The sequence below is a fragment of the Capricornis sumatraensis genome, chromosome 4 (assembly GCF_032405125.1).
Source record: "Capricornis sumatraensis isolate serow.1 chromosome 4, serow.2, whole genome shotgun sequence".
Lineage (NCBI taxonomy): Eukaryota > Metazoa > Chordata > Mammalia > Artiodactyla > Bovidae > Capricornis > Capricornis sumatraensis.
The window spans coordinates 115,353,122-115,374,733 of record NC_091072.1 but is presented as its reverse complement, the minus strand read 5'-3'; the positions used below and the strand labels follow the sequence as shown (position 1 = coordinate 115,374,733).

The 21,612-nt window shown below is 46.3% G+C and overlaps 1 protein-coding gene across 2 annotated transcripts in view; it reads left to right on the top strand.

The window, feature by feature from the left end:
• Positions 1-21,612, top strand: part of SYN3 (synapsin III) — a 447,307-nt gene that overhangs the window by 69,632 nt on the left and 356,063 nt on the right. Inside the window, exon 4 of one of the 2 annotated variants that reach the window (XM_068970769.1) lies at positions 6,893-6,895. The exons of the other annotated variant lie outside the window; for it this stretch is intronic. Within the exon in view, the coding sequence (XP_068826870.1) occupies positions 6,893-6,895 (3 nt within the window). The remainder of the gene's footprint in view (positions 1-6,892; positions 6,896-21,612) is intronic. 2 annotated transcript variants of the gene reach the window in all.

The window sequence follows — 21,612 nt, the reverse complement described above, 5'->3', positions numbered from 1 at the left end:
AAGAACTTGAGGAGAGGCACTGAAGACTCAGAAACTACCCCCGTACCCGCTCTAGCTTTAGTGTTTCCAGGGAGAATGTTTGGGGCAAGATGGAGATGTGTGGGCCTGGCCCAGAGGAAAAGTTACTTTACAGAATCTTAGAGGTCCCGAGTTAGAAGAATCCCTTAGAATTTTCTGTGCGTCCTCAGTTTACAGACCGGCCCCTGGGGTCAGGGAGGAGGATGTCTTGTCCAAATCATCCTTTTGTGTTAGGATCAGTTCTCCATCCTGAACCTCTGTCCTGAGAATTCTCAGACGTCTCATCAAAGAATATTATAAAATCATGTTTATTTCACACATAATTGCTCAAAGTCTTCTGAGCTTCCTGAACTTGGAGTTTCAAATTCCGGATATTCATTCATGCAACAAATATTTATTGAGCAAATTTAGAGTGCCAGGTACCCTCCAGCAAATTACAAAGAGCTCAGTTTCTGCTCTCCCTTCTTGGTGCCTGTGTCTGTTTGGAAAAGTGTTTCCTTTAATTCTCTTAAGTGGCTACACACTCACTGAGCTTTCCTCCTTTCCTTTCTTTCACTCGTTGAAGATTTTCCAGGCACAGAGAATATAATAGTGGACAAGACAGACAATAGTTTTTGTGGAGCTGAGATTTAAGCTACAGAAACTGACAACAAATTAGAAAACAAATATACAGTCTAATGGCAGGTTGTGAGCAAAGGCTGAAGCCCAAGAAGAGTTCAAAGGTGATTGGTATTTGAGGTGAGTGATCAGGAGAGACTTCTTGTAGGAGTAGACCTGCGTAGAAACCTAAATAATGTGAGCAGAGTGAGCCATGTGGACTTGGGAGAGGCGCTGCCCTCTCTCTCTCTTGACTCTGAATGGATGTGCACACAGGTGTGCACCAGTGTGAGCCAGTGCACACACTGGCTTTGGGGCCAGAAGAGGCCAAGGAGGAAGGCGAGACCCCCATCAGCCTGGTTTACCCGTGTGCCTTTTTCTGCCTTCTTCCGCAAAGTTGAATTTTGCACCCCTGCTCTTTGCAAAGAAGCATCTAGGACTTGCCCAGGTAGGTGGCTTCACAGCCGAAAGTCCCCTTACCTGGGCAAAGCAGACCACCTGGGGTGGGTCTCAGCTCTCCCTGCTGCAAGCTGAGAGGCCCTGAATTAGTGTCTCCACCTCCCCAGCTCTTGGTTTCCCCATCTGTAAAGTGGGGAAACCCACTTAGTTCCGAGAGTGAAACACATGAAGTGGGTAGGACCGTGTCTGTACCTTTCAGGGACAATCTTTGTACTTGCTCTTTCTTTCTCCTAAAGCACTCCCCAGATGTCACTACGACACACTCTTAATTCCTTTGAAATATCTGATCAGATGCTACCTCCTCAGAGAGACCTTGCCAGACCATACCATTCCCACAGTCGAAGCTCAACTATGTAGTATTTTCCTTCAGGCAGTTGTCACTGCCTGAAACTGTGGATAGGTAAATAAACAGATGGATGATATATAGATGATTGATAGCTAATAGATTAGATACATTAATACAACATATTAATGTAATATTATTATATAATGTTAACTATTAAATACCAATTGTACGCTTTATGTAATTAGTTTGGGCATGCATGCATGTGTGCTGAATCTCTTCAGTTGTGTCCAAGCTTTTGCAACCCCATAGACCGTAGACCTCCAGGCTTCTCTGTCCATGGGATTCCCCAGGCAAGAATATTGGAGTGGGTTGCTATGCCTTCTTCCAGGGGATCTTCCTGACCCAGGGATCAAACCCACATGTCTTACGTCTCCTGCATTGGCAGGCGGGTACTTTACCACCCGTGCCACCTGGGAAGCACATTAATAATGTTAATGTTATGATTATTATAATGTGTATTATATTAATACAATCTATCAATATTATTTATTGAATATATAATGTATTGATTATATTACAGATATAGATAAGGTATGCTATTATGTAATTTATTTTATTGTATTGTTTTCTAGAAGAGAAGACCCTGTAGGCAGGGACTTTGTTTTGCTTTCCCTGTATTCTCAGCCCCTAGAACAGTGCCTGTCGCATATCAGTTTCTCAGTAACTGTTTGTTCAGTGAATGAAGGAATGAAACAGCCCTTAACTAATGGCTCTGTGTTCCTGTCTTTACTGCTCATCCCTTACTGTGATCGCTCCACGAGATTAGTAATTGCTGTTTACTTCTCATGCTTCCCACTGACTAGACCTTCCTCGAGGATCAGGTTAAGGACTGTTTTTTTAAGTGGTACCCCCAGCGCCTGGCACAGTGCCGAAATCTTTGCTGAAGGCATTCAAGACTGACCGACTCGTCGAATGAATAAGAATCCCACAACTTTGCAAAATAAAAAGCTCACCAGTGAGAGGACTCCAGCCAGCTTGCACCAGGCATGGACTTGCTGACCAGCACACCGCCTACCGCGTTCTCTTCCCGGGAGGGGATGGGGTCTGGGAGGCCAGAGACAATGAGGCATTGAGGGTCCCGGCGGAGCAGCCCTGGAGGGGGAAGGCCCGGTCTATCTCATCGTCCAGGGCCTTTGCCCTCAGCACTGCAGGAGAAAGCAGAATCCCTGGGGACTTGCAGAGGTGGGGCGTGGGAACGGGAAGAAAGCAGCACAAGAGAGAGACAGTGAGAGCCTGTAAAGAAATGCCAGGCTCTGCTGCCCATGCGCCTCCAGCCAACAGGCCAGCTGCGGATCTGCCAACTCCCCCAGGAGAGGGAGCGGTGCACTGATGGGGAAAAACAGTGTGGCTCCTGCTTCCCAGGATCATAGAACTGGGGACAAGAGACCTGGGAGGCCCTCGGAGAGCCCCTGCCCTCCCCACATGCACCTTCCTTCCCCCTTGCTGCTGCCACTCCCAGGAATGGCTCCAGTGCTGAGTCCCACTCTGCCCTCCCGGGCACCTGCTCCCAGCCTGGCACTATCTACGGGGGAGAAATTGCCCAATGTTCACTTCACCCTTTTGACTTGGGCATTTTGTTTCTCATTCAGAAACAATCACCTTTTACTAACAAGCTGCTGAGTACCTGGGAACTTCTCAGTGGCAGGTAATTTGATCCCCTTTTTGAATGAAATGAAGGGATACTTTCTGAGAAGGGTAGGGCCTAGGTCTATGGTCACACAGAGAATGAGCAGGAGTATGGGGTTCAGACTCCCGTGTCTTTATATTACACTACCCTTCCATCTGCGTGGCAGAACTTGATACCAGAAGCAACACTAGCATTGGTGCTAGGTGGCCCTGGGTTTGAATCTGGACTCACTGTTTGTATGACTGCCCAAGTAACTTCACTTCCTGACTCCCACATTCTGCAAGTGTAAAATGGAAGTATTGCCTACTTTGAGGGCCAAATGGGAAGGTCTGCTAATGCCTGAAACAGTGGGTGCTCTGCTGATATTCAGCCTGCCCCTTCCTCGTCTTCCCACCCCACGACTCGTCCTGCACACTCTTCCTTTCCTGACTCCCAGGGTGAGTCTGGTGGAGGGGAAGGAGGAGACTGTCTAGGATCCCTTCCTCATGCAGACAGCATAGGGGAGCAATCCATTTACAGTCAGACTCTGTCTCTTCATTTAAGCATGTCTGTCTGCTTCCTGATGGCTGATTGACCCAGCAGTTCAGTAACTTTCAGCCTTTCCCATGAAGGCGAATATTTTAAGACTCCTCTCCCCATTCCTGCTTATTTATTAAATCACAGATGCTTGTGCCCCTTTACCAGAAAGTCTGTTTCCTGGGTGTGGCCCGAGAATCTGTATGTTGTCAAGCTCTGCCTACAAGCTTTCAAAACCAGGAGTCCAAGGACGCTGCTTTAAAGTCCATTGTACACCTAGCCTGTGAGGAAGAGCTGCAAGCAGACAACTAACATGGAACGATCCTTTGATATTAATCTGTGTGGTTTTAAAATAAGTGTGGAAATTTTAGAACAGTCATAAAAAAATTGAACTTGCGTAGAGAGGTTACAGGTTCAAAGTCTAGCTCTACTGGTTACTGACTGTGGGGCTATAGAATAGTCATTGCTTCCTTTCTGAGTGTGTTTCCTCATTTGTGTTTGAGGGTGGCATTTCCAACTTCATAGGAGAGTAGATGGAATCAACAGAGGCAATGGGTATGAGCATGCTTGCTAAATTATGAAATAGAGCATACACATTAGCTGTTATGCTAAGATGAACAGTTTTTCTGGGACATGTCTTCATTTTGCTAATAAAGAGCTTTTCTGTGCTGTTAAGCCTATTTGAGGGCATTCTGGACTATATCTCTTTACCTTCTGTAGTTTGTCTTGATGGCAGTGAAGTTTCTTACAAGGAAGTCAGTCCTTGGACAATCAACCCTTCATTGAACGAGGGACTGGCAGAGAGAAAGCAGGCAGCACCATGCCCAGTGGGTTATGGGGTCTCCAGATCCCTGAGTTGCTCCTGATGGTGATGGGTGTGTAACTTTTTCTCATGTCAGCACTTTTTATTCCCCACTACCATTCCTGCTTCCCTGGTGGCTCAGATGGTAAAGAATCTGCCTGCAATGCAGGACAGCCAGGTTCCATCCCTAGGTCAGGAAAATCCCCTGGAGAAGGGATAGGCTACTCACTCCAGTATTCTTGCCTGGAGAATTCTGTAGACGGAGGAGTCTGGTGGGGTGCAGATGGGAGTCACAAAGAGTTGGACACTACTGAGCGACTGACACACACACACACCCCCCCACACACACACCCCCACACACACCCACCCCCACCCCCACCCCCCCCCACACCCCCACCCCCACACCCACACACACACACCCCACCATTCTTACCTTAGGCCAAATCGCCTCATTCCCTTACCTGGATTTCTGCAGTACCCATCTCACTAGCCTCCTTGCCCCTGTCTCAATTATCAGTAGCTGTGTAACAGACTGCCCCAAAACCTGATGGCTTAAAACCTCAGTCGTTTTATTTGCTTGTGGCCTGTGGGTCAGGAATCTGGGTAGGGCAGGGACAGGCAGTTCTGTGCCTGCCCTCTGGCTGGGCTGGACTGGACAGTCCTGTCACCTTCATATGTCTCTGGTGCCTCGACGCTCCTTCACGTGTTCTTTCTTCCCCGTGGCTATTGCACTTCCTCAAAGCAGTGTGGTCTCAGGATGTCAGACTTCTCATATAGCAACTGCTTTTCAAAAGGACAAGTTACAAGAGGCATAGAAGTTGTAAATATTAATATCTGAAGAGGTCAGAGTTAGAAGTTCCATAGCCTCACTTCTGCCACATGCTAGTGGTCAGAGACAGGGCCAGAGGCAGTTAGAGTTAATGAGACCCCACCAGTTGATGAAAGGAGCAGCAAAGAATTTGAGGACACTTTAATTCACCATGGCCCCATTCAATCCATTCTCCACACAGAAGCCAGAGTGATTCTTCCGAAATGAAATCAGATGCCAAGCCCACGAGTTCTTCCCATCTCTCTTAGAGTGGAGTTCACAGTCGTGGTTATGCTCTGTAGGCCCCTGTAGTCTAGACTTCCTCTGTCTCCCCCTTCCTTCCCATGAACCACACCAGTCCTCCTCTTTTGTGCCATTCTCTAAACAGGTCACGTGTATTCTCCTCTCCTCAGGGCATTTGCACCTGCTATTCTCAGCCTGGGAAGGGCTTCCCAGCTGGCGCTAGTGGTAAAGAACCCACCTGCCAATGCGGGAGATACAAGAGATGCAGGTTCAGTCCTGGGTCAGGAAAGTCACCTGGAGGAGAACATGGCAACCTACTCCAGTATTCTTGGCCTGGAGAATCCCATGGACAGAGGACCCTGGTGGCCCTGAAGAATCCTATGGACAGAGGAGTCTGATGGGCTACAGACTATGGGGTCGCAGAGAGTCGGACACAATTGAGGCGGCTTTTCTCCCAGATATAAAAACAGCTCACTCCACATGACTTTTGGCTTTGCTCAGGTGCCACCACTTCCTTCTCTGATTATCCTATCTGAAATAACCTCCCCTGTGGATCTCTAAGCCGCTCCATGCTTTATATTTTAATGAACAGCAGTCAGCACTGCTGCTGTGTCTGTCTGTGGTCCCTGCCTATAAGCTCTTTGAGGGGAGGGATCTTGTCTGTTTGCCAGTCACTGCATCCCTACTGGCTAGTGTGGTGACTAGCACCATTTTGTTTGAATAACTGATTCTTACATCTTGCCATTTGTTTTATGTTCTGCATTTGTACCTATCCTCCCACCCAGACTGGGAGGTCCTTGAGGGCAGAGGTCATGTTTTCGTCGTTGCTTCAAACTGGTCTCTAGCGTGGCCTTTGATAACTGTGGGTTGGGTGCCAGGTTTGAGTCCCACCCCCATTTGAAACCCCAGCCTTGCTCTTTTAGAAGTTTGTATTGTCCTTCTTTGTTCTGAAACATACATTGATTAAAAACTCTATGGCCTGTTGCTATTCCTATATTACAGATAAAGAAATTGAGTCACAGAGTGACTAAACAACTTGCCTGAGGTCACATGGAACGTGGAGGAGCCAGGGTTTAAATCCAGGAAGGTTAATTCAAAACTCAAGGCTGTAAGGGCTCTACCATACTGCTTCCCCGAGATTGGGTCCTTGGTCACAGCTAATCTATTTTATGCCATTTCATGACGGTTCTATGCTTACACAACCTACTTCCGCAATTAACATGGGCTTGTATCTTTTGATTTTAATTTTTTTTAATTGATAACTTTTTTTTGTTTGTGACATGCGGCATGCAGGATCTTAGTTCCTCAACCAAGGATTGAACTTGTGCCCCCTGAAATGGAAGTGCAGAGTCCTATCCACTGGACCACCAGGGAATTCCCCCTTCATTTTATTTTAAACCAGCTCTGTCACTTACATTGGGCAAGCTGATAGGCCTTTCTGTGCCTCAGTTTGCCCAGATAAAACAGAGATAATAGTAGGTCCTAGTGAAAAGCACTAATTCATAAAAGGACTTATAATAGGACCTGTGATGTAGTTAGTTAGTTTGGTAAACTATGAGTTTGGGTAAACTCTGGGAGTTGGTGATGGGCAGGGAGGCCTGGCATGCTGCGGTCCATGGGGTCGTGAAGAGTCGGACACAACTGAGCAACTCAACTGGACTGAACTGATGTAGTTAGTAGTCAGTAAATCTTAGCTGTTACTATAATTTATTTCCCCCAAAGCATGAAACACAGCTTTAGCCCTGGGCCATACATTCTTATAAATACTTTTGCCCTTGGCAGTAGACACTGAGACTTTTTACCTGCTACGGAACACCATCAGAGGATACCCACTGTCCCCCGACAAAGAGCTTTGGATCCTGACACTGTCTTCCCAGGATTGAGCTCACTGTTTCACGTTCTGCCAGAGTGAACCCAACACATGTCCTATACCTTGTGTCACTTTATATTCTTGTCCCTGTACCACAGACGGAGAAACTGGAGCTCTCAGAGCTTATATAACTTGTCCCCAGGGAACCCAGCAAGACAACAGAAAAACCTAGCCCTGTGGTCTCCCCTGCTGGCTTCCAGTCTATGCTCTATACCACAGCCAGACTGAGTTTTTTTCTCTTTTATTATTTATTTTTGAATTAATAGACTTTATATTTTTAGAGAGATTTTAGCTTCACAGCAGAATAGAGAGGAAAGTACACGGAGTTCCTGTATGCCCCCTGTCCTCCCCACCACAAGTCTGCCCCATTATCCATGTCCGCCACCAGAGTGGGACGTTTATTACAACTGACAAGGCTACACTGAAATATCATTATCACCCAAAGCCTGTAGTTTACGCTAGTGTTCATTCTTGGTGTCATACATTCTGTGGGTTTTGATGAATAGATAACATATATCCACCATTATAGCATCATACCGGACAGTTTACTGCCCTAATAATCCCCAGTGCTCTGGTTATTCATCCTCTCTCCTCCCTAACCCCTGGCAGCTACTAATCTTGTTTTTCTGTCTCTATGGTTTTGCCTTTTCTAGAGTGTCATAAAGTTGGAATCATACAGCATATACTCTTGTTAGAGTGAGCTTCTTAAAACACTGATTTGACTGTGTCACTTCATCAGTTAAAACCCTTTAATATGTTCCTTGTACTCTTAGACCAAAATCTTTACTGTAGCTTGTGTGGTCTGTCCCTGCCCACCCTGCTAGCCTCCTCCTGCTCTCTCTGCGTCAGCCTTGTCCCTATTCTTTTCCATCACAGGTTTTCACATATTCTGTTCCCTCTGCTTGGAAAGTTCTTTCCTCCCCATTTCAGCTAGAAAACTCCTGCTCACCCTTCAGATCGAAGTGGCACTCAGGGAAACAACTTAACCCTCCCCCATCATATTTACTGTGGCTGATTCTCAGCAGGCTGGGAGTCAGTCTTCATTGAATAAGTGAAGGCACTATGCATATAGCTATTTAAAGCATTCACTGTGTCTCAGGTACCATACCAGGCACTTTGCATTTATTACGGATAATCCTCCTTGCATGGTCAGTACATAAGTTATATTTTATGGATGAGAAATTTGGGCTCAGAGAGGTTCAGTATCTTACCCAAAGTCTCACTGTGCATGAGGGGTGGAGTTGCCATTTGTACCAGCTCTGTCTGAATTTAAAGCCAGGTTCATACAACCATGCCACGCACTCTGATTTCTCTTAACTCTGGAGCCGGTGTTTGGGCCTCTGTTGGTGGCAGCATACTGGGGCTTTCTGGGTGGGTGGGTAGCTATTCATTTCCAGGGATCAGGGGTGAGAGGAGAGGTTGGTGCCATTTAGTAATGTGCAGCGGCAGCTCTGCAGTGGGCAATCAGAGCATTTGTTCACCATATGATGCTTTGGCTCCCATTCAGCTACCCGGAGAGAGCCATACAGCCATCTTTTATTGCCACCTTCTGTGAGAAAGAAGGAAGCACAAAGAGATAAAGTGACTGTGTGGCTTGCATTTGCTTTGAGCGATCAGACAGAGCTTCCTGACTGCGCTGCCTCCTTGCTCCTTCTCCTCAGCCAGAGCTGTATCAGGGCAGGGCTGAGACTAGTCTTTGTCTTTCTCATCCAGCCGAATTCAGTCTCTTCCTGAGCTGCTCTCCACCAAATTCTGAGGCAGGGGAAGAGTAAGGGTCGTTGTGTAAGGTTGTACAGCTTGTGCATTGCTCAAAGGCCTATCTGGTGCCCTCCAAGTGGGGGCTGAAAATCAGCCCGTTCTCCACTCTTCTGTGCTCTAGCTTGGGGCTGCCTATGTCCTTTCTCTAATAAAGACCATCAGTTAGCCCTGGGCTCTGGCAACCAAACGCCTTTTTTCTGCTTGGAATTTGCGTTCAGTAAGGTGTTCAGACTCTAACCCTACTGACACCATAACTCCTGCAAGCATAAATTACTGTAGCCATCTTTAAATATCCTTCCTTCTAGGCTCGGAAGTCCTTAAGCAAATTACTAGGACCAGGACCCTGACTTGTAGGGTCAGGAACTCTAGAGTTTTGTCTAAGTGTTAAGACCATAGGCTGCACAGCTGAGCAGACCTGAATTCAGGTTTTCCTTCCATCACCTATTAATTGTGTGACCTAGGGGTGCACTCTTCACCTTTCTGAGCCTCAATTCCTTTCATCTGTGAAACAGAGTGGTGCTTATAAAAATTAGATATAACAATTTATTTAGTTGTGAGAAAAGTGGCTAACATAGGTTGCTTACTATGTACCTGGCACTGTTCTAAGCATTTTATGGCGATTAATTGTTTTAATACTCAGAACAATCTATTTCCCATATGAAGAATCTGAGGCACAGAAAGATTAATGGACTTGCCGAAGGTCACACAGCTGCTAAATTGGTGAAGCTGGGATTTGAATCAGGGCTCGGAATCAGGAGTCTCTACTGACTCTAAAAGTAAATAAGATAGAAGTCAAGTCCAGCCCTGGCACAAAGGAAGTGCTCAATAAATAAAAGCCGTTACCATTAAGACTCTGATCCCGGGGAAGATTGAGAGCAGGAGGAGACGGGGACAACAGAAGATGAGGTGATTGGATGGCATCACCGACTTGATGGACATGAGTTTGAGCAAGCTCCGAGGGATGGTGATGTACAGGGAGCCTGGCGTGCTGCAGTCCATGGGGTCATAAAGAATTGGACACGACTTAGCGACTTCACAACAATAACAGTTACCGTTATTAGCAGTAGCAGCTGAAGCTGCCAGAATCAGAAGCTGCCAGCGCTTGAAGTTTTTATAGATCATCTATCATGGCATATGGTTCTCAAACCTTTCCACAGAGGTACCTCCTGGTTTCTTTCAGATTATTAGCAAGGCTTATTAGCAGGCAGGATTCCAGCTCCCGCTTTTTCCACTCCTGCCATCTTTATACAGAGAATCAATCCCACTTTCATCTATTTCTATATTAAAATTCCAAGTAAAATTTTGTTTGAAAAAGAATTCTACTGCCAAGCAAGAGTTTGAAAATGTGGCCGAGTCTAATCCATTTATCTTTAAATAAAAGTGCCACAGAAAGGGCAAGTACCTTGCTCAAAGACACACAGCAAGTGAGCTGGAGAGCATGCCAGGGCAGAGTTCTTTCCTGCTTCCCAGAGTAGTGGCTGTTTGCTAAGCCTCGTTCAAGGTCTTGTTTTTTCCCCTCAAGTGCCAACTGGGAGAATATATTTTGTTCGCATTTCCCAGACCCCCCTCATTCCACTGCGCTTTCTCCCGGTCTCCGAGCACACTGCTTGTGTCTGCATCTGACCTGCGTGCACCCCCTCATGCAAAGTGCTGACAGGTGCCCCCAGTCCCAGGCAGACCAACCCCAGCACCAACCTGCTTCACAGAGGCGAGCCAGGCAGGCTGGCCTCACACTGCTGGCTCCACCTCTCACTGTGCCGGTCAGACCTGAGCTCAGAGAGGAGGGAGAGCTGACCAGTGCCTAGTGTTAATGGGGTACATTTGAGAAATGCTAAACCAACAGTGTTTGGAAATTCAGGCCAGCAGCCAGGCATAGAGCCGGCCAAGTTTCAGCTGGGTTGGGAGGGGATGGTTACTCTGAGGCGGAATTAGTGTCTTTTAAAAGCTGGATGAAGACATTGTTTATTCAAGACCCTGGGAGCACAAAGATAAAACATGCATAATGGATTTGGGGTCTTTTGGCAGACAGCTCTTCTAAACTGTCTCCATCATCATCATAAAAGAATCAGGTCCATCCTCTGAGGCCTATTGTGTGGTGGGGCAGCTCTGCAGGAGTCCTGTCCCTGCGGTAAACTGTATGGCACTGATTAGGAAGCTTGTGGTTGGTTCAGAGAGGTAAAGAAACTTGTACAGGGTCACACAGCTGATGGAGAAGCAGCCAGAATTTAACCAGCATTCTCGAACTTACAAATCATCATTCTTTTGATTAAGACTAGGTCTTAAGGCTTTAGGACCCTGATCTCTAGGGTCAAGGGCAAAGCAGTTTAGCCTGAGGTTGAGACTAACCCTTAGATGGAGGGTTTAGATGGAGACCATTGAGATACTCTAAGTTGGGATGGGCAGCATACTGGGATCAAAGACAATTAAGACATCCTCAAAACACTCTAAACCTTCAAATTAATTCAGGCTGATAGGACAGGTTATCATGGCAAGGAGACCCCTAAAGTCTTGTAATAAGTGCAGCAGAAAGACTGGACATTCCCAGGTGGGGTCAACCTAATTGTTTCTCTAGACTTGACTGGCCTTACCACAGTATGATATGCTTATACTATTCATTCAGTGAATATTAATGGAGTATCTTCCCTGGGCCAGGCGGGAGGCATTGGCACCTATGGCAGTACAGGGTGTATACAGCCATGCAGAGCTGGAAAGTTATGGTTTATCAGAGACACATAGGAACAGAACTTCAGGTAGCTGGATATTTTTAGGAACTGATTTTGTGATCCCAATCCTTGCATCTCTTCATATCTAGAAAAGCACTAAATCCCTCAAGCACAGAGCGCCTCACTCCCTACCCTGAATTCCCCTCAGAGGGTGTTGAAGGTCGGCGGCTGCAGCAGCACAGGGCTCAATCTGCAGAGGCAGATGGCGCATGCCCTTGCTGTTGCTGCTCAGTTGCTGGTGAACCCTCTGGGCAAGTGCCAGTTTGTGGTTGACAGTTCCCTTCTAACTGTGGGCATACCTTCACACTGCACGCTCATGCTGATCTCAGGGTATTCCACAGTGGTTAAGGGCAGGGAACAACAGCACACTTTTTCTGTAAAGGACCAAGTATCAAATTTTTTCAGCTTTGCAGTCCATTTGGTCTCAATCCCCACTACTCAGCTCTGGTTGTGGTGTGAAAGTGGACATTTGCAATACATGATTGAACGAGTGTAAGTGTGTACTGATAAAATCTTATTTACAAAAATGGGTGGTAGGCTGGATTTAGCCAGATTTGGCCTGTGGGTTGTAGTTTGCTAACCTATTTTTAGCAAAAAAACAAAACAAAAAAACAAACCACCTCCAACCACAGAGGATGAGATGGTTGGATGGCATCACCAACTTGATGAACATGAATTTGAGCAAACCCCGGGAGTTTGTGATAGACGTGGAAGCCTGGCATGTTGCAGTCCATGGGGTCGCAAAGAATCAGACACGACTGAACGACTGAACTGACTGAACTGAACCTCTTTTTAAGGGTGTGGCCTCTGGAATGTGCTGCCTGGGTTCAAATCCTGGCTCTGCCCTTTGCTGGCTATGTTGACCTTGGACAAATTACGAAACTTCTCTGTGCTTTAGGGTCACCATTACAAAATTGGGATGATAATCATCCTTCTATTATAAGGAGGTTATGAGGAATAAAATAATATTTGTAAGGCACTTAGAGAACAATGTCTGGCATGTTGACAGCATGCATAATCATTAGCTACCCATAGCGAGAGTAGTAGGTGTGGAAGAGCAGTGATATTAATACCTGCCCTGTGGGACCTTAGGGGCTTCTCTGGTGGCTCAGACGGTGAAGAATCTGTCTGCAATGCAGGAAAACCTGGATTCAATCCCTGGGTTGGAAAGATCCCTGGAGAAGGGAATGGCCACCCACCAGTATTCTTGTCTGGAGAATCCCATGGACAGAGGAGTCTGGTGGGCTGCAATCCATGGGGCTGCAGAGTCAGATACAACTGAGTGACTAACAGACACATACAGAGTGTTTAGAAGAGTATGGTACACTTCTTGAACATCTCAATAGTTAGTAACCTCTTTATTATTTTTCTCCTGAGATTATGAGTCACTGATGGGCAAAATGGCAGAAATGAGTAGGGCATCTAAGGAAGAACTAGCTAGTACTGTTTCAGTAAGTGGCATTTTCTCTTCTTAAACCTTACTAGGGATCAGAACTCTCTGGCAAGCTTGTCTAACATGTGGATTCCTGTTTCCCAGGATTTGGATTCATTACATTTGTGGCTCCCAAATCCTCTTTTCCAGCTTGCCAGGTGAGTGTGATGCAGGGGTCCCAGGAGCACGTGTTGAGAAACAGCAGATCTTTGGTTTCCAGGGAACAGCGTCTCTCAGGCCTTGCAGCTTCCTGAGAACAAGCAGATCAGCCACTTCCTGTCTCCTTTCCTCCCTCCATGTCCCTTGAGGAGGCTCTGTTTCCAGATGGGGTCAGTTAGTTTCAGCTGCTGCCAGACCTTTCCCCGGGGCCTCCAGCTGTGCAAACCTTCAGCCCTCTTGTCTCAGGGACTTCCTAGCTTATGTATCGAGGGCCCTGCTACACCCTTCAGCTGAATATGGGACTCTTCTGCAGAGGATGCCTTGAAAACCGAGGTGTTCCCAGGAGATCTGGTTCTGTGGTTCTTGATTGTCAAAGGCCAGGATGCCCTTAGAGGGATAACCAGCACCACTCCTTCAAGGGCAGCTGGAAACTGGGGAGAGAGATGTGCCTGGAAGGAGGGCACAGGCGAAAGGGGAGGATTGCAGGCTCTGTAGTATACAAATCATGGGGCCTTAGAGATTGAATATCCATGGACCGCTTGGATCCCGGCAGAGCTCTTGTGAGAACTAATTGGAGTAAGGAGGCAGAGCACCCAGCCGGTATTGGCACACCGTCAGTGTAACTTTGTTTACAGACAAGCAAGGATGTGAGGTGGGATGGGGGAGACCAGGAGATCTCCCCTGCCTGCTCACCCCTCTTCTACCACTTGGACGGTATAGGCCCCACCCTCTAGGATGTTTCTTGGTTTTGCAGGTGTGATTCTCATCCTTCCAGCTAGATTGTAGGCTCAATGAAGTCTCAAGCTACAATTAATACTGTGTATGGGTGCCACTCACCTAAAGTTCATTGACTACCACCTTTGTGGAAAGCAACTCATCTGAAAGCTTCCTACACAACATGAGAGGCAGTCCAGTGGTTAGCGGTGTGAGAGAAAGAAACTGCCCATTATTCATCCAAGTGCTTGGTAAAATCCAAAGACCCTACAGCCATAAGAAGGTTTGTTTGCTTGTTTGGAATGGGGTAGAAAAAACTACAAGGGCAACCCATTCCGGTACTCTTGCCTGGAAACTCCCATGGATAGAGGAGCCTGGTGGGCTACAGTCCATGGGGTCATGAGGAGTCAGACACGACTGAGCTACTTCACTTTTACTTTTCACTTTCATGCATTGGAGAAGGAAATGGAAACCCACTCCAGAGTTCTTGCCTGGAGAATCCCAAGGATGGAGGAACCTGGTAGGCTGCCGTCTGTGGGGTTCCCAGAGTCGGACACGAGTGAAGCAACTTAGTAGCAGCAGCAGCAGCAGAAAAAACTACCAGCCGTAGAGGAGAATGCCTTTAAAACCCAAGTTCTGGTTTTTCTTTGTGTATATAAGGTAGACTGACTATGGTGGGGAAACAAACTAGATGGCCTAATGCAAAAGAAGCTCATTTCTCACATTCAGTGAGTTATTTAGGAGGCCAGCCAGGCCCCTTCCATCATGTGGCTCCGTCATCCCTGCGTCCTCAGGATCCTCTGCAGGCAGTTTGCATCTGCTAACTGACAAGAAGGGAAAAAAAAAGCGGAGGACTGCTGGGAGGATTTTTGTGGGCTAGGCCTAGCAAAGCTATACGTCATTATTACCAGTGTTTCGTTTATTCCATTGGTCAGAACTCGGTCACGTGGCTGTGCCCAGACACAAGGTTTGCAGGGAAATATAGCCTAGCTGGGTATCCAAGTGAGCAAGCTTGGGAACAAGTTTGGCCAAGTATCTGGCCTCTGCTACACTTTGTAATTTTGAACAGGTCTCTTCTGTTACCCGTCTTTAAATGCAAGAAATGAGGCCTGCTTGTGTCATAGGATTGTGCTAAAGATCAAGAGATCATAGCTGTTAGAGGACTCAGAAGGAGGGAATACAGGTGAGCTGCTACTGTTACTAACTTCGCTGCCTCCTGAATGCCTGGCCCAGGGCCAAGTCCTTAGTAGGTGCAGAACAAACCATTGTACAGGTGATGGTCTTCCTCCCAGCCTCCTGACTGCACTCTTTGCCTGATCTAGCTGGTGTTTGGTTCACTCACACATCTTTTCAACAGCTCATCCTTTGCAATCAGTCATTGCCGATGGCCCTGCCAGCTGTGAACTGGAACACAGGAAGTGTTTTATCTGAAGCCAGGGACATCCTGAAAGGATGAGGTCTCCCTTCTTGGGTCCCTGGAAGGCTGCCCATTGCACCTCACATTCTTTTCTGCATAGAGGCCAGTGGTAACCATGCTCACTGATGGGTTGCTGTGGCCAGCTCTGGAAGCTGCTGCTAATGCATGGAGCTTGTGGCATGTGTCCTGGAGATTTTGTTTATTCCTAACCCTTCCAGGAGCCCCTGTGTTGCTCAGAAGGTGGAGGAAATGGCCTCAGATACTGTCAGAAATTGATCCCTAGTGGTGTGCCCAGCTTACCATACCATATTTAAATGGACATTATGAATGTTTAAGACAAGAGTCACTCCTCAGACAGTAACAATACTAACAGCTTATACTTAGGTAATGTTTGCTGTGTGCTAGGCACATTAACTCATTTAGTCTTCACATTAACCCTATGAGACAGGCAGAATTATTATCCCAGTTTCATAGAGAAGAACTCTGAGACACAAAACATTCACTGGCCTTCCCCATGATCCATCACAGGAGCATTCCTTAGTCAAAGCACAGAGCCTGTAGTTCACGATAGTCCCTGCCACTCCTTAATGCCTCCCAGATGTAGAGGTTGAGTGTCAGCTGCCACTTCTCTGCACTTGAGCAGTAGAGACTTGTGTTACTTAAGACTGGATGCTGGATCCAGATTGCCAAAGTCCTAGCTCTGTCACGTTTTAGCAATGCAAGCTTGGGCAAGTTCTTAACCAGTCTAAACCTCATCTGTAACATTCATCTAAAATCATTGGCTCTTTTTACCTCCAAAGGCTATATTTAGTCCAGGCTACTGGTTTGCAGCCTCTGATTGGAGCATATTCAGATGTGTTGTATTTGCCAGTAGAAGTGAACATGATCCTACAGCAGATGCCAACAGATGTGGAAATTGGAGCTCAGAGAGAGCAAGCAACTTCTCCGTAGTGGATGAGGGTACCAGATCTTCCGTTCAAAGCTGGGCCTATAAATCTGCCCACCAGCTGTGTCATCCTCTTATTTGCATGTCTTATAAAAGCTTCTATTCCCAGAACCTGGTGTGAATGCTTTGGAATGAACAGCTCTAATGCTTATTAGCAGAGTGACCTACATAAGGTACTTCCTGAGCCTTAATCTTTTCATCCAAAAAATGGGCTAATAACTACTTTCCATAAGGTTGTGTTTTGCAGATATTGACCAATCTTGCATGAAAAACCTGTTTTACCACCTCACCCCCAGAAAATATCACTGGCATGGCCAACTCCCAACCACTTTGTTGACTCTGTATTAACACTCATTTGGGTTTAGAAGCCCTCACTGGCTATGTTCCCCCCTCAACTTGGCTCAGCCTGAGATTTGGGGACTGTAGGGATTACAGTCATCATATTGTTTTTCAAAAGCCCTCTGTCCTTGCTTATCTCCCAGAACTGCCCTGGACTCAAGGGTTGCATATGTCTTGCTCAAGAGTTTATCTCAAGCACTAAGCCCTATGCCCCATGCAAAATAAATGTGTGTTGGGAACAGCAACAACCAGGGCAGGACGGGGTGGGCCAGTGGAATGTGCCATCATTCCCTTACCATTGGCGGGGAATTTAGAGCAGAGTTGGAGAGCGCCCAGCTTCCTTGTCATCTGTCCCAATTAAGCTGTGCAGACTCCCAGTTCTTATAGGGATCTCAAGACACCTCTTCAGAGGCAGGCTACACTATTCTCTGGCTCTGGTCATTGCTCTAGTAGAGCTTACTATCTAATAGGGAGGTCACCATGTAACTTAAAATGTAATGGTCAGACAGTTCAGTTCAGTTGCTCAGTTGTGTCCGACTCTTTGTGACCCCATGGATCACAGCACGACAGGCCTCCCTGTCCATCACCGACTCCCAGAGTTCACTCAAACTCAGGTCCATCACGTCAGTGATGCCATCCAGCCATCTCATCCTCTGTCGTCCCCTTCTTCTCCTGCCCCCAATCCCTCCCAGCATCAGAGTCTTTTCCAATGAGTCAACTCTTCACATGAAGTGGCCAAAATATTGGAGTTTCAGCTTCAGCATCAGTCCTTCCAATGGACACCCAGGACTGATCTCCTTTAGGATGGACTGGTTGGATCTCCTTGCAGTCCAAGGGACTCTCAAGAGTCTTCTCCAACACCACAGTTCAGAAGCATCAATTCTTCGGCACTCAGCTTTCTTCACAGTCCAACTCTCACATCCATACATGACAACTGGAAAAACCATAGCCTTGACTAGATGGACCTTTGTTGGCAAAGTAATACCTCTGCTTTTGAATATGCTATCTAGGTTGTGTAGGGCATGAGTTTTGTTTTGTTCACTGTATATGCTGTAGAAGAGTGCCTGGCACATAGTAGATATTCAATAACTAGTCACTGAATGAACAAATGACCTTGACATTGACACTGGTTTTTAAAGAATGAGTGGAATGTTGTGAGGAAATATGCTAGAGATTTGGCAGTGGCCAGGATGAAAGAGAGGCCATCAGGGCTGACTGAAAGATGAAGGGAGATTTGCTCAGAACAAGGTCCATGAGATGGTCCTGGACTGAGTGGCAGCTTACGATTCTCTTTATTCCATTTCCACTCTCTCTTAACTCAAGTCCATTTTTGTGTGTTGGTCTCTCAGTTTTCACTGGAAAGTTCTATTGGAGAAAGAGCCAGAAGGGCACACTCTCTCAGAATGTTTTAGCTGGACAGGGCCTCAGAAGTTGTCCTATTCTCCCCTCCTCATTTTACCCATAAAGGGACTAAGGCTTAATAGGGGAATTAACTTGTCCAAGGTCTCAGACTGGTTAGTGTCAGGGCCAGGACAGGAAGCCAGGTTTTTCAACTCCAGGCCTGTGTTCTTTCCATTATATGAGGACTTTCCAAGCCATTTCAGTTTACTTATTTATTTTTGTTTTAAGCAGCAGAATCCTGTTTTTTCCAAATAAAAGCTTTGTGGATAAACTCAGAGCTGCCCTGGATAAAGCCACATGAAGGGCCAGTGGTGGGTCCATAATCTCCATCATGGACTAGCTCCTCCCTTATACATAATGCTCTTTCTTTGATGGAGACAGTTAACATTTTCTCAGTCTTGTGAAAGTGCATATAAATGCCCCAATTCCCTAACTCCTCGCTTGCTTACAAAAAGATTTTTTTCTCCTAAGTCTGTTTTGAAAACCATTGCACTGTTTATGATGCTCTTAGCACAATGCCTGGCACACAGTAAGTGCTCAATAAATGTTCATTTATATCATTTTATCATTTATTTGGCTCAGTCAATAGAAAGCAGAGAAGTAGGGAGGGGAGCTGCTGCTTGTGGGCTACCTACTGTGTGCTGCACACAGAACTAAATGCTTAATGATAATTTACCTCATTGATCTTCCTAACTAGGTCAATATCACTGTCTCCATTTTATAGCTGAGGACACTCAGAGAGGTCAGCTACTTGCCTGTGGTCACACAGATAGTACGGACTAAGCTGGGATGCCAGTCCAGGTTGCTTGACAGCCCATATCCCTCCCTCTCAGACACACACATATAGAAAGCAAATTCAGTATTCTTTCATTTCATCCAGTCCTGACAACAGTACCATTCCTTCATTCAGTGACTCTTTTGAGCACCTACTATGTGCTAGGTACTCTACTAAACCCTGCTGCAAGCATTTGCTGTGTAAACAGGTGGACAAACACTGGGTGTGTAGTTACAAGAGTGATGAGTATTACCAAAGGGAGAAAAGAGTGACTCTGGACATGTTATTATCCCCATCCTATGAATGAGGAAATAGGCCCTCACAGGTTCAAGACTTACTCAAAAATCACAGGGTAAATAATAAAAATAGCTGAAATTCATTGTGCACTCACTACACACCAGGTACTTTTCATGAACTCAAATTCTCTTAATTCCAAGAAGTAAGTACTGTAATTCTCTTGATTTCCCAAAAGGAACCAGAGTCGTAGAGCATGAAAGTAACTTGCCTTAGTTTACAGGGCTAGAAAGTGGCTGGTTCAGGATTTGAGCCCAGAGAGGCTGGCTCCAGACCCCGTGTTCTCAACCCATTTGAATCTGCATGTGACTGGCTTCCCTGCTGCTGTTTCTGCAAGAGGGAGATGTGGAAGCAGGTTCCCCATCCCTGCATTTCAAGGCATCCTGCGAACCCCCTAGATGTGTAAACTGGATTTGTCATGACCGAGCTCTGTTTTAGGAAGGCCAGGATCCCCGTCCTGGGCAGAAATGACCCTAAAGCAGCATCCTGCAGCACAGCCTGGCTCGGGAAGAAGCGCCTCCTTCAGTCAGTAGTGCTTCCCAAGCCTCAGATCTCAGACTATTGGAGGGAGTTTCATGCTTTAGGAATCTAGGGCCTCTGAGGAGAGGAAGGCAAGGTTCTGACTTCTGTCTCACAGAGGCTGGAGCCAGGTCCCGGGGCTCACATTCCTGAAGGGCCCGGTTGCTCTGTGGGTGGGCAGGTGGCTTGTCGGGGTAGGGTCAGGAGTACGTCCTTCACAACCTCCCCAGCTTCAGAGATGGAGTCTTTAGAGAACCCAGAGAGGCAGAAAGAGTTCTCTGAGGGGCAGTTCCCACAGCCCAAGAAGCTGGAGAGAAGTGTGTTAAATAGGGCCCATTGGAGGAATATGGGGCTCTTTCCAGGGACCTGAGGTGGAGGTAGGACACCACTGGAGAATATATGATCTCTGAGTCTTCACATGGGGATAATCTCATGCACTTAAAAAAAAAACAAACTGTTTTAGAGAAGTTAGAGAGTGAGTATGTTCCCTTGCATCATCTCGTGTGAACCTCACGATAAGCCTATGGCCTCTCATCTGTAAAATGAGAATTATGCTCATTATTTAATGAGGTGAGGAGCAAAACCGGGTCAGGCTCAGAGCGAATTTTATGTAGTATTTACCTCTTTCTCACAAAGTTGTGTGAGTTCATAAAAATGATTTAGAAACTAAAAAAAAACAACAGCTGTGCAGTATTATCTTTTGCTGTATTAGTGGGCTTCCTTGATGGCTCAGACAGTAAAGAATCTGACTGCAATATGTGAGACCCGGATTCAATCCCTGGGTCAGGAAGATCCCCTTCTCAAGGGGGTAGAATGGCTACCCACTACCGTATTCTTGCCTGGAGAATCCCATGGACAGAGGAGCCTGGTGGGCTACAGCCGTGAGGTTGCAAAGAGTCAGACACGACTGAGTGACTGACACTTTCACTTTCATGTTAGTACAATTAATTCAAATCCCGGAGTGATCCCAAAATGCTTTGCTTCTTTCTTTGACATATTATTATGGTTTTGTCATCCACTAATTTATCTAAATCTTCCTTGAAGGCAGCTCTTAACCTATCTCTTGTGATAAGAAGGTACTTAGTTTACTTAAGAATGAAAGAAAAATTTTCCCTTTTTTCAATCATGAATGTGCATCTTTAAAGTTTGAGTCATATTCAAATGTCTATATTTCTTGATATTCAAGTAGACTCTAAACGCCCAAGAGCTGACCCATGTCTAATTTTTAGCTATGAATAATGTTCATTGAGCAATTTTATACATGCCAGATAATGTTCTAAGTGCCTTACATGGATTAATTCATTTAATCTTTCTAGCAACTCTTACCGAAAATATTGTTAGGAGCGCTACTTTAAAAACAAGGAAGATGACACATGGAGTGGCTAAGAAATGTTTCTATGTGTGTATGTGAGGGGTGAAGCTGGGCTTCTGAGCCAGGTGATCCGGCCCCAGAGTCCTCACTCAGGCACTAACTCTGCTGCCTGTCCTGGAGCCCTAAGCTCAGAGCCTTGCAGCCAGGAAGCGCTGGGACATGCCTGTGAGTTTTATTTACGGTCAATCCCTTCTCTGTTTTTTTCTCATTGTATAACCTGGGGAAATGAGGCTTAGAGATGTGAGATAATTGGGTGGGTCAGGAAAGTTTTCACTGCGGGTAACTTGGCATGTAGCAGCGCAGGCAGTAGAGACTCTTCCTTTTCTCACATAATAAGGGTCTAGATCTAGGTGCTCCAGGTGGGGAGAGTAAGAGGAGTTGCTGTCAAGCATTCAGGCTCTTCTTGTCTTTCTGTCACTTGTCCTTAAAATGTTGGCATTTTGTTCTCAGGTTCAATACCCCAGTGTCTGGGTTCTC